The 13,158-nt window shown below is 50.3% G+C and overlaps 1 protein-coding gene across 3 annotated transcripts in view; it reads left to right on the top strand.

Annotated features, from left to right (window-relative positions):
- The first annotated feature begins 1,496 nt into the window (after positions 1-1,496).
- Positions 1,497-13,158, top strand: part of UCP3 (uncoupling protein 3) — a 16,944-nt gene continuing 5,282 nt past the window's right edge. Inside the window, exons 1-7 of one of the 3 annotated variants that reach the window (XM_017532967.2) lie at positions 1,497-1,950; positions 4,088-4,307; positions 5,160-5,370; positions 5,604-5,804; positions 7,242-7,343; positions 7,820-8,000; positions 11,951-12,369. In XM_017532967.2, the coding sequence (XP_017388456.1) occupies positions 4,182-4,307; positions 5,160-5,370; positions 5,604-5,804; positions 7,242-7,343; positions 7,820-8,000; positions 11,951-12,089 (960 nt within the window). In that variant the 5' untranslated portion in view covers positions 1,497-1,950; positions 4,088-4,181 and the 3' untranslated portion in view covers positions 12,090-12,369. Of the gene's footprint in view, positions 1,951-4,087; positions 4,308-5,159; positions 5,371-5,603; positions 5,805-7,241; positions 7,344-7,819; positions 8,001-10,568; positions 11,792-11,950; positions 12,370-13,158 lie in introns of those variants that run through there. The other 2 variants (XM_017532968.2, XM_037740120.1) reach the window with 2 other exon arrangements.

Below are 13,158 nucleotides of genomic sequence, written 5' to 3'. Positions count from 1 at the left end.
CTCAGCCCTCCCTCCCCCTGGGTTTCTCCAGAGCCTGCTGCCTCCTGCTTTGGGATCCTACTGTACTCTTCCCCCACAGACTCCCTGCAGTTTACCCCACCACCCCCAGGCTAGCAATTACAGATGGAGCCTAGAACCTACTTCCTGAGCCCTCCTAATCTCAGCAGCCCTGGCAGCCACTTACCTCCTAACTCTAATGCAGCTGCTTATTCTGCTGAGATTAAGGTCAGGGCCTGGTCCAAGGAAGAGGACAGGTATAGCCCAAGCTTTGCACTTGAGCATCTGTACTTCTGACCACCTGCCCTATGACCCTGGCTCTGCACCCAAGTCCAGAAAAGACCTCTGCCTACTCCTCCTCTGCCCTACCCAGTTAACTCCCTTTCCTTCCTTCCCTTCTGCTTCTCAGTCCTCCTCTCCCCTCTCTTCCTCTTCTCCCTTTTTCCCATCACCTGGGGCTGATTCAGCTATGCCCAGCCCTTACTCTCAGTGCCCACAGCAGGAGCCTCCAGTAGCTGCTGTGGGGCACTCTTTCAACCCACCCCAGCGCCCTTGGCTCCAGCAGAGTCCATGCTAAAGCCTCCAAGTGTCACGTCAGAGAGAATGCTGGTCACAGCCGGTAAGCCCAAAACGCCTTAGAGTTTACAGGCCGCAGTCAGCCCCCACCACGTGCTAATCACATGACCTGGCTAGCATTGCCCTCCCTGAGATTCCACTTCCTCCTCAGTGGTAAGATTTTAGGATCCCTAGCACCAAAAAGAAATGAAATACTGATACAGGCTCCAACATGGATGAACTTCAAAAGCATTGGTACACTAAGTGAAAGAAGCCAGTCACAAACAAGCACATATTGGATGATTCCATTTCTAGGAAGTGTTCAGAAAAGGCAAGTTTATAGAGACAGAAAGTAGATTGGTTAATGGTTGCCTGAGGCTGGGGAGCGAGGGAAGGGAAGTGACTACTAATGTTTATGGAGTTTTCCTGGGGGAGCAGGGGGTATGATGAAAATGTTCTAAATTAGATTGTGATGATGGTTGCACAACTCCAAATATACTAAAAACCATTTGAATTGTGCACTTGAAACAGATGAATTGCATGGTATGTGAATTCTATATCAATAAATCTGTAATTTAAAAAAAAATTAGGCCTGGCATGGTGGCTCACACCTATAATCCCAACAGTTTTCAAGGACGAGGCAGGATGATCACTTGAGCCTAGGAGTTCAAAACCAGCCAGGGGAACACAGCGAAACTTCATCTCTATTAAAAATTTTAAATTACAAAAAAAAAAAAAAAAGGCCGGGCGTGGTGGCTCATGCCTATAATCCAAGCACTTTGGAGGCCAAGGCGGGTGGATCACCTGAGGTTGGGAGTTCAAGACCAGCCTGACCAACATGGTGAAACCCTGTCTTTATAAAAAAAAAAAAAAAGTAAAGAATTAGAATCTTAATAGTATCCATCTCATAGGAGTGTGTAAAATAGTTGTGTATGTAAAATATTCAGCACATAGTAGGCACGAAGGAATGACAGTTATTATTAAGATGCCTGCGAGAGCTGTGCCCAGCCTATCATGGGAGGCCTTGACCTTTGGACTCAAAAGTGGCAGCAGGTCCACACTACCATACACCCTTGTTACCAAGGAAGTGTCCACAGTTTGAAGGAGCTATATTAAAGCACCCCAAGTCAAGAGGACTAAACCAGATCTGGAACTCACTGACCTCCCCCCTCACCTCACTGCACCTCACTAGCCAGCTTCTTGTCAAGTGATTAGGCTGTCAACCAGCTTCTCTAGGATAAGGTTTCAGGTCAGCCGCGTGTATAAGACCAATGCCAAGCCAGAAGCAGCAGAGACAACCGTGAATGGCAAGGAGGGGCCATCCGATCCCTGCTGCCACCTCCCGGAATGGAGCCCTAGGGAGCCCCTGTGCTGCCCTTGCCCTGGCAGGACTCACAGGTAAGACCCCTTTCTCTTCCCTCATCCCTTCCCCTCTCCCTCTCCTTCTCCCTTCTTGTTCTCCATTTAATTGGAGGCTTACAGAGAGCATCCCTGAGCAGTCAGTGCTCACTAGCCACAGCATGTCAGAACTGATAGAGATTCAGTCCAGCCCCCACCTTATGAAAAGGGAGGTGTGGCCCTGATGAGGGTACTGTGGCAGGGCTAAGACTTGAACCCAACACCTGTGTCACTCACCCAAGACTCACGTCCCCTTTGCCTTGTAGGCTGCCTCTGGTGGGATTTTGCAAATCCCCATAGTCAGAAAGTGGTTTTCTTCTTTGTCTGCCCCAGAATCTCTGGGATTCCCTGGAGCATAAATCCCTCTCTTTCCATGAGGACCCTGGGGCCCTCTTCCTGAGTAGGGATGACAGGCACATCTGACCTGAGGCATGGTCCAGATCGTTTACAGATCCCATGGTCTCTCCGCCCAGATGGCTTCCTCCTTGGGATGCTGTGAAGGCTTTGCCCAGGAGGGTGGGTCGGAGTAGGGGAGGCAATATCATGTTGGGTAGGATGTCTCAAAATGGGGTCCTCTACCCCCTGCTTCAGAGCTGCCACGGGGAATTTGTTCCTAATGCAAATTCCTAGGCCACACCCCAGACCTAAATCAGGATCTCTGGGGCTGAGGGCCGAGAATCTAGTCTGTAAACAAGCAGCCCAAGGGATCCTTAGCAATCCCTGAAGTCTGAGACTCGACTCTCTGGGCAGTGGAAGAGGCACAGCTTCAGATGTCAGACAAATGTAGGCACCAATCTCAGCTCCAGCACTTCAACTGTATGACTAGCTAAAGCCCCGGACACCTCAGGTCCCTGGTTTATGAAATGGGAATAATAATAACAACAATGACTTGTAGCCTTATAAAGGGATCGAATCAGTCAGTGTCTCTAAAGCCCTCAGCACGGTATCTGGTGCAAGAAGCACCCAGCAAACATTAATGGGCCATGCAGACTAGAACATCCCATCCCTCAGGAGCCCCAGCAGAGCTACAGGAATGAGGATTCCACTTTTGACTTCTTCCTCTACTGGCCAGTGGCAAAGTACTGCTGGCTGCTAGGGGTGTGGGGAGGCTGAAGTGAACTGGGAAGAAGATTAGGGACTACTGGCCTCAGAGCAGCTACTACCTGTGCCCACCATTGTGGCTTCCCCTCCTCCCCAAGCTTAACTACAGAAAGTTCTAGAGCCCTGCCTGCAACATGGGCTTTTGACCTGAGTCTACATCCATCTATTCTATTTCCCATGGATGGCTAAGAACTGCCCCTCTTATCAAATCATCAGGCTGAGGCCAGGATTTTGAGACCAGCCTAGGCAACATAGACCCCCATCTCTACAAAAAATAAAAAATTGGGCCAGGCGCAATGGCTCATGCCTACAACCCCATCACTTTGGGAGGCCCAGGCAGGTGGATCACGAGGTCAGGAGTTCAAGACCAGCCTGGCCAAAATAGTGAAACCCCCGTCTCTACTAAAAATATAAAAAATTAGCCAGGTATGGTGGTGGACGCCTGTAATCCCAGCTACTTGGGAAGCTGAGGCAGGAGAATTGCTTGAACCTGGGAGGCAGGGGTTGCAGTGAGCCAAGATCATGCCATTGCACTCCAGCCCAGCAACAATATTAGACTTCATCTCAAAAAAATTAATTAAAAATAAAAAATTAGCTGAGTATGGTGATGAACGCCTATAGTCCCAGCTACTCAGAAGGCTGAAGGTGGGAGGGTCACTTGAGTCCAAGGGGTCAAGACTACAGTGAGCCTGGATTGCACCTCTGCACTCCAGCCCAGGTAACAGAGTGAGATCCTGTTTCAAAAAAAAAAATTGGGGAAAACAGGTGTCTGAGCCTCGGTTTCCTCATCTATACAGTGCAGATACCACTACCAGGTCTGCCTGCCCATGGGAAGGAGGGGAAGGAGAGGGGCAGGAGGAAGATTGCAAAATCCAAGGGATGGGAATGTGACCTGCCTTTATAGGCCAAATTCACACAGCTTAAGTATGGCAGCACCCAGGCTTCTCCCTTTCTAAAGCCCTCCTGGGTGCTGAGGAGCCCCTGGGGGCCAGGCCAGACATTACTCAATCTGCCTCCTCTGGCCTGTCTCCTGCAGCCTCTCCGCTGCACTGAAGCCCAGAACCGTGAAGCAGCCTCTCTCCTTGGACCTCCTCTGGCCCTAAAGGGACTGGGTGGAGCCTTCCAAGACCATGGTTGGACTGAAGCCTTCAGACGTGCCTCCCACCATGGCTGTGAAGTTCCTGGGGGCAGGCACAGCAGCCTGTTTTGCTGACCTCCTCACCTTTCCACTGGACACAGCTAAGGTCCGCCTGCAGGTAGGTGCCCTTTGGCCAAGGGTCACTGATCGCGTAGAAGGAGGAACTAGTTCTCCTCATGCTATGTGCCCACATGCCCTTCCTCACTCGGAACCCTGACAAAGACTCTCACTCCACTGCTTATGACCCCTCCTGGCCTCTTCCCGTCACCATTCACCAGGACAAAAAAATCTAAATTCTTTGCATGATGTAACAGGGCCCTTTATGGCCTAGGCCCTACTTTGTAAACCATACAATGTGAGGTAAAAGGAAGGAATTAATGCTGGGTGTGGTGGCTTATGCCTGTAATCCCAGCACTTTGGGAGGCCAAGGTGGATGGATCAGGAGGTCAGGAGTTCGAGACCAGCCTGACCAACATGGTGAAACCTCATCTCTACTAAAAATGCAAAAAATATTAGCCAGGCGTGGTGGCACATGCCTGTAATCCCAGTTACTCGGGAGGCTGAGGCAGGAGAATCGCTTGAACCCGGGAGGCGGAGGTTGCAGTAAGCCAAGATCACACCGTTGCACTCTAGACTGGGCAACAGAGTGAAACTGTCTCAAAAAAAAAGAAAAAATAAAATAAAGAAGGAATTAACTGTGTGACCTTGGCAAGCCACAAAGCACTTCTAAAATTGGAGAAACAATCTGTCCCTCTGATTTGCTCTGAAGATCAAACACCAAACCATGTGTAAAATGCTGCTCTGTGAACAGTAAATGCTGCCCAGCATTTTCACTGTGATATGAAGGCTGTGATCAGCGTGGTTGTTCTCAGGCCCTGCCCAGGCAGGCCCAGCTCCAGCAGGGTTCTTGTGTACACAGCTCCCTCTTGCCCTCCCATCCAAGTCCTTGCCCCCTGCTGTTGTCCCTCAGATCCAGGGGGAGAACCAGGCAGCCCAGGCAGCCCGGCTTGTGCAGTACCGTGGCGTGCTGGGCACCATCCTGACCATGGTACGGACCGAGGGCCCCTGCAGCCCCTACAATGGGTTGGTTGCCGGCCTGCAGCGCCAGATGAGCTTTGCCTCCATCCGCATCGGCCTCTACGACTCCGTCAAGCAGTTCTACACTCCCAAAGGCTCAGACAGTGAGTGCCCGGGTCCCTGAACACCAAAGGGATGGCCGAAAGTGTGTGGGTCAAGAGACCAGGGAAGTCCAGACTTGGAGGCAGAGCCAGGGGCAGGGGGATGTTGGTACTGGACGCTCATAAGGAGACTCTGAGTGGCCATCAAGGAAGCTGCAAGGGCAGCCCCTGGAGAACAGCTTATCCCAGAGAACTGCTCAGTAGGGGACACTGGCCACTCTCTCTGCCTGTCCCAGACTCCAGCGTCACTACCCGGATTTTGGCGGGCTGCACGACAGGAGCCATGGCGGTGACCTGTGCCCAGCCCACAGACGTGGTGAAGGTCCGATTTCAGGCCAGCATACACCTTGGGCCTGGGAGTGACAGAAAATACAGCGGGACTATGGACGCCTACAGAACCATCGCCAGGGAGGAAGGAGTCAGGGGCCTGTGGAAAGGTAAGTCTGGACTCCTGGTGCAGGCGGCCCTAGGCAGAACTTTCCCTCCCCTCTGGCTGGGGCAGGGACCAGCTAGGAGGGGATTCCCACTATGGCATGTTCCAGCGATTCTAGAAGAACCTCCCAACTAAAGATACCTCACTGACCTGCCACAGCCCTGCGAACTCAGTTCATTTTACCAGACCTTTGCCATGTGCAGGTTGCTGTGAGCAAGACAGAAATAAATTTTTTTTTTTTTTTTGAGACAGAGTCTGGCTCTGTTGCCCAGGCTGGAGTGCTATGGTGCGGTCTCAGCTCACTGCAACCTCTCCCTCCTGGGTTCAAGCAATTCTCCTGCCTCAGCCTCCCAAGTAGCTGGGATTACAGGCGCCCACCACCATGCCTGGCTACTTTTTGTATTTTTAGTAGAGATGGGGTTTCACCATGTTGGCCAGTCTGGTCTCAAACTCCTGACCTCCTGATCCGCCCGCCTCGGCCTCCCAAAGTGCTGGGATTACAGGCATGAACCACCACGCCCAGCCAGAAATGAATTTAAGACACCTCCACACGCCCAGGGCATGAGGACAACAGAGGAGATAAGTCAAGACGCAGCCATACCACAGGCAGGATGTGCTAGGGGTCGCCCCAGAGGTGGAGCTCCAGTGGCAGGCTCTGTAGAGAAGGTGACACCTAAACTGGGCCTGGAAGACTGAGAGGGCTCTAGGTGTGTGGTGGCAGAAAGGGAGGGGCCCTTAAGCAGGGCCCAGAGGAAAAAGAGGAGCATCCGGAAAGCAGAGCTGTGAGGAGTGGGCGCAGGGAGATGCAATGAGAAAGGGCTTCCTTGGGAGTAAAGCTGGAGGCTTCCCTACATGACCACATGGCAGCCACCGTGATGAACGCAGGACTCTCTCCCACATGTGGACCAGAGGTTGCATGAATGCTTATAGAAGAAACTGACCCAGGGAAGTTTAAGGGCAGGACACCTCTTAAGTGAGGGCTCTTCACTCACTTGTTGGGTGCCCTTCAGAGCTTGTCCCCTTATCTGTGAAGCCAGGGGTTTGGTCCTGACACTTTCCTAGGGCCCTGCTGGCAACACCACATTCTGTCACTGTTCCAAGAGCTCAGCCTCCCGCAGAATGACTTTCTTTTCTGGCTACAGCTGGGTCTCGGGGAGGCATATTTTAATTTTGACAGCTATTGCAGATTACCCTCCAAAATGTGGCCAAATGAACACAAGTGGGCCTCTCTGTTCTCTGCCTCTAAGATGGACATGGACAGTCTGAGAGTTGTTAACCCTAGAAAGGAAAAGTGTGGAATCTGCTCAGCTAGGGTGGGCTTTTCTGGCTGAGACCATTGGAATGAGGCACTATGGCCCCCAAACTGGGGCCCGTGGCCTTGCAGCCAGGTCGTCCATTTCTACCATTTCCCATTCATCCATCCCTACCGCCTTCTTAACAGGAACTTGGCCCAATATCATGAGGAATGCCATTGTCAACTGTGCTGAGATGGTGACCTACGACGTCCTCAAGGAGAAGCTACTGGAGTCTCACCTGCTCACCGGTGAGGTTCTGAGCTCCAGGCAGGCAGCCCTCCCTCAGCAGGGAGGGAACGCAGAACTCCATGGAGTGGGCACCAGCCAGAGGCAACTGGGCTTTAGTAGGAGCAGAGAGAGGAGGAGTGCCCAGTAAAAAGTGCCTGGTACATTATGGTGACAAGCAGGAAAGATGCCTGGGCTGGGAGGCAGGAGACCTGGGTGCCAGTCCCAGCACCGCCTCTCACTATGTAGCTTTGAGCAGGGGTCTCTCACCTTCTCTCACTTCAGTTTCCTCAAACAGGCTGTATGACCTTCCACCTCTGGATCAGCGCAGGCCTAGTTTGCCGGTACTTGCCAAGAGCTTAGCCCAGGGCACTGTAAACATATGGAAAATACTGTCCCATGCTCAGGGAGTTCACGGCTGAGTTGGGGACAAACAGTGAATACATATGGACAGAACACAAGTGCACTCCTTGATATTCGCTCATCCTTCCCTCTGCAGACAATTTCCCCTGCCACTTTGTCTCTGCCTTTGGAGCCGGCTTCTGTGCCACAGTGGTGGCCTCCCCAGTGGACGTGGTAAAGACCCGGTATATGAACTCACCTCCAGGCCAGTACCTCAGCCCCGTCGACTGTATGATAAAGACGGTGGCCCAGGAGGGCCCCACAGCCTTCTACAAAGGGTGAGCCTCCTCCCGCCTCCAGCACTCCCTCCCAGAGAACAGGGGCTTCTTTCTTTTCTAATGTGGCTACCATGGGTCAAGCTGGGATGTAGCAGTGAAGAGCACAGATGTAAATGCCACAAAGGAGAAGTCTAAAAAACCGTGCAAGTAAAAGAAAGAAAGTGAACTATACCTGATGTGGAGAGTTAGGGAAGCCTGCCTGAGAACAAGCATTCTAGGAATAGGTAAAAGTGCTGCCTTCTCCAAAGGAAGTTAACAATCCTGAGACCTCCCCAACCTCCTGGCATGGCCATTGAGCACCACACTGGCCACAGCCAGTGCTTTAACACTGTCCCCACACGCTCCATGTTTTCTTGCTTCCACGCCTTTGCACTTCTCCCACTGCACGGAATGCCTCATCATCTACAGGCTTTCTTTCTTTCTTTCTTTCTTTCCTTTTTGAAAAGGAGTTTTGCTCTTGTTGCCCAGGCTGGAGTGCAATGGTGCGATCTCAGCTCACCGCAGCCTCAGCCTCCCGAGTAGCTGGGATTACAGGCATGTGCCACCACACCTGACTAATTTTTGTATTTTTGGTAGAGACAGGGTTTCTCCATGTTGGTCATGCTGGGCTCAAACTCCCAGCCTCAGGTGATTCTCCCGCATCGACCTCCCAAAGTGCTTGGATTACAGCCACTGTGCCCGGCCTACAGGCTTTCAATCTTAGCCATCCTTCAAGACCAGTTCAAATGCCACCTCCTCCGTAACACTCTCAGGTGTAAATTTTTCCTCCTTCCTGGGAACTTCTGCAATGCCATTTGACACCATTTTTATGGTATTTATCACCTCCTGCCTTGTGTTATAGTATTGGTAAGCTTAAATTATTCCTCAGGCAAAGGGCAAGTTCCCGAAAGTCAAAGTGGCTCAGCTGTCTTAATCTCCCACAGTCCCTTGCACAAAGCAAGCACTCGATAATGCAGGTTGTGTATGATTATCACGACAGCTACATAACTCTATATTAGGCCTCGTGCCGAGCACTTTACACAAGTTATCCCATCAACCCCTTGAACTGGGTAGTATTGTCCACATTACTTAAGGGTAAGGCTGAATGACAGAAAAGTTAAGTAATTTATCCAAGATCACAAGTTAAAATGGTGGAGCCATGGCTCAAACCCAGGCCATCAGATACCACACCCAATGGTGTTGTTTGTCCTACTGGTAAGCTCTTAGCTTGGCCCTCTCACCTCCCACTGCTGATGCCTTCAACAGAGTTTTCTGGTACCTGATGTTAGAATGGACCCAACAAGTGAACAAGAGCCACTATAGGTTCTCAGTTGCAATTGACAGACTGTTCTTCTGAAAAGTGCCTCTGTCATTACAGTCTTCAGCTGGAGCCACTTCTCTCAGTTACTGCTTTCACTTGTCCAGCATTTCTGGATCATCTCGTATGTGCCAGGCCCTGGGTTATGCTTTCCTCAAAAAGCAGCAGATAAGTTGGTGATATTTACTGAGCATTTACTGCTGCTGGGTCCTGTGCTGACATTAATTCATTTAATCTCCACAACTAACCCTACAAGGCAGATACTGTTATTTTCTCATTTTACAGATGAGGAAACTGAGGCTTACAAAGATTAAGTAATATGTCCAGATTATACAGCTAGAAACTGGGAGAGCTTGGATTTGAACCCATGTCTGACTGGACTCTAGAGTTTACATTTGTTGTCACAGTGCTCTAGTCCCTGTGAGGGTCAGGAAAACCCATGGCATGAGTTTATGGTGCCCAAGGCGAGTCCTCCAGAGGAAAGAGCAACCAGCCAGGCAAAGAGGAGAGGAGGGGACAGTCCAGGCAGAGGGAGCAAGAGGAGCAAAGAGGCCTGGCATCGCCAGGGAACGTGACTAGCTGAATCTGGTGGAAGCAAAGGGGCCCAGGAGGTGGTTAGTGGAGGGACAGGCTAAGAGGAGGGCAGGGGCCAGCCTGTGGGCTTCTCCCTGAGTTGGTGAGCCACAGGTGACGTGAGGACACTCTCCTTGCAGTGCCATTATAGCACAGCCAGGCTCTCTAGAGATGAGCTAAATCTGGTGCCACACTGTCTTCATCCTGCAAAGCCCAAGCTTCTCCATGTCCTGGCAGGGGGCCATGTTAGGGCGGGCCACTGGGATGTAACTGAGCCCAGAAACACTCAGCAGCAAGGGGGAGTCAGGTCAGACAGCGCATCTGAGCCGCATCTCTGACACTTACGAGCCACTGGTCTTTGGATGAGCTCTTAACCTCCCTGGGGCTCAGTTTGTGAAAAGGAACCTGGCAGCAACATGGCTGCCTTATAGAACTGTGAGAATTTGCTGCCTGACACAGTAACCTGGCTCAAAATGTGAGTTTTTTTCTTTCTCTGACTCCAACTTCTGCTTAAATCCCCTCAGCAGAAAAAGGGGAAAAAAAAAAAAAAAACAGAGAGACTGAAAGGATTTCAGAAAGCACTTGTGATGGACAGAAGTCTAGGCCCTCTGGCTCTCCCACTGTGTCCCGGGAGGGCACATGCGTCTGCTGTGGTCTCCTAGCGCTCCACCTGATGCATTGGTTGTTTTTCTCATCAGATTTACACCCGCCTTTTTGCGTTTGGGATCCTGGAACGTGGTGATGTTCGTAACTTATGAGCAGCTGCAACGGGCCCTGATGTTATGGGAATCTCCGTTTTGAACAAGACAAGAAGGCCACTGGTAGCTGACATATCCAAAACCATTTGAGAATGGAAGAAAACAGTGGATCCACACCCACATGGACACAGACCCACACATGTTTACAGAACTGTTGTTTACTTGTTGCTGATTCAAGAAACAGAAGTAGAAGAGGAGAAAGGATTCTGGTCTTCAGTGCTTTGCCTTGAGAAGACCTTTGTTTTGCACTGACAAGATGGAAAATAAATTATATTAATTTTTGAAACCCATTAGGCATGCCTAATATTTAGGCAACAGAAAATAAAGCAAAATAGATCCATTTGGATAAAATGGAAGGTTGGAGACATGTATTCCCCAAGAAATCTGGTTAGACAATGAACGATAAGCAGGAAAGATGGCAAGCACGGGACAGGAGGGGCCCACGATACGGCGGGAGATCAGCCGAGGGGCCTGGAGGGACGCCACCCAGCACCACAGAGCTGGTGACTGCAGCCGTCACACATGCATCATCAGCCTGTTTGTCATGTGTCTGCCTCATCGAGTCCTTTGGATTCTAAGAAGTGCAAGGAACAAGATAAAAAACTAAAGCCTGTGCCAAAGAAGCCCTGCTGGGCCAGTTCGATGCTGGGGTTTGTAAGTATTTGCTGACAATGCGGAAAAATCAAAAGGGCAGCCTCCCCTTTCCTATAAAATGGAGGGAGCAATCCCTTCCTTGTCCACCTCACCGGGGGTGTTACGACATGCAAGTGAGAAGCTGGGTATGAACGCACTTTATAAAAGCAAAAGCTCTGTGTCAATCTAACTACAAGGACAATGCCTTGGGAGAGATTTTGTCTGGACAGAGAGGAGATGCCAGGGAAGAAGGTTTTGAAAGATACAGTTGTCTAGAGGTGAGACCAAAGGATCCAGAGACTTGAGGACCAGAGGTGACAGTGGATGACACGAAGCCACAGGAGCCCTGCCCCCATGCAGCTCCTTCCCCCCGACCAGTGCTCAATTGTGAGCACCTCAAAGGGTTGTAGGGCTTAGGGGAAAAGAAGCGGATTCCTGGCTAAGAACCTAAAGTAGGAGGACTCGGAATTTTGGGGAAATTATTATGACTCAATAAAGAAATTCACACCTTAGGTGTGGGAGTAAGAACAGCCACTTATCTGCCTTTTCTTTCTTGGAATTTTTCTTTCTCACTTCTATTTCCGGCTTTCTATTTGTCAGGGTGGGGCCATATCCAGCCCCACATGCCTACACTTCCTCTGCCCTCTCTCACTCCATTTAATTGCAGGCAAATTGATTTATTTTTTTAGGGCTCCAGCTTCTGCTTCTGCAAAAGGCAGGGTTGAACCAGATGACCTAGTTCCAAGCTTAAGACTGTACGTCTTTCAAATTGATAATGGGGTCCCAAAATGCCAGCATCTTTTTCTACTTCTTGACAGTCTCGTGTAGCTCTGATTGCCAGGGCTGAGTTCAAACCTCACCCCACTCCACCCCACTCCACCCAACTAACCACCTATCCACAGGGAATCCTTGCACCTCGGTGTGCTACCAGAGAAGTGGGAATAACAATCCCTGCTTCACAGTCTTTTTGGGAGTGTTGACCTAAAACTCCTCGGAAAGCAGGCATGTGGCGTGCACCTGCTACCTGGGAGGCTGAGGCAAGAGGATTGCTTGAGCTCAGGAGTTCGAGACTACAGTGAGCCAAGACTGCACCTGTGAATAGTAACTGCACTCCAGCCTTGGCAGCAGAGCAAGACTCCTTCTCTGAAACAAAACAAACAAAAAAATCATTGGAATACAGGAGGTGCTCAGTAAGTAATTTCCCCGCTTCCCTTCTCCTTGGGAAAAAGCAAATATCTGTTCATCCTCAGCACTTTCCTAAATTTAAATTATAACTTGAGATCAGTTATGTATATAAACTGGAGAGTTCATACAAAAGCAAAAAAAATTTTTTTGATTTAATGTCTGGCTTCGTTTTCAAATAAAACCCATATTTTAAAAAGCTTCTGGCCAGGCTCAGTGAATCCTCCAACTTTGGGAGGCTAAGGCGGGTAGGTCACTTGAAGTCAGGAGTTCGAAAGCAGCCTGGCCAACGTGGTGAAACCCCATCTCTACTAAAAATAATAAATAAATAAATAAATAAATAATAATTTAGCTGGGCATGGTGGGGGGTACCTGTAATCCCAGCTGCTCAGAAGGCTGAGGCAGGAGAACTGCTTGAACCCGGGAGGTGGATGTTGCAGTGAGCTGAGACTGTGCCACTGCACTCTAGCCTAGGCGAGACTCTGTCTCAAAAAAAAAATTACATTAATTACACATTACATTAAAAGTTTCCCTTTTTAGTCAGGCATGGTGGCACATGCCTGTGGTCCCAGCTACCCGGGAGACTCAGGTGGGAGGATCACTTGAGCCCAGGAGGCAGAGGTTGCGGTGAGCCAAGATCACACCACTGCACCCCAGGCTAGGTGACAGAGTGAGACCCTCTCTCAAAAAAAAGAAAAAAGTTGGCCGGGCGCGG

The sequence above is a fragment of the Cebus imitator genome, unplaced genomic scaffold (genome assembly GCF_001604975.1).
Source record: "Cebus imitator isolate Cc_AM_T3 unplaced genomic scaffold, Cebus_imitator-1.0 Scaffold79, whole genome shotgun sequence".
NCBI classification, from domain to species: domain Eukaryota; kingdom Metazoa; phylum Chordata; class Mammalia; order Primates; family Cebidae; genus Cebus; species Cebus imitator.
This window is presented reverse-complemented; position numbering and strand designations above follow the sequence as displayed.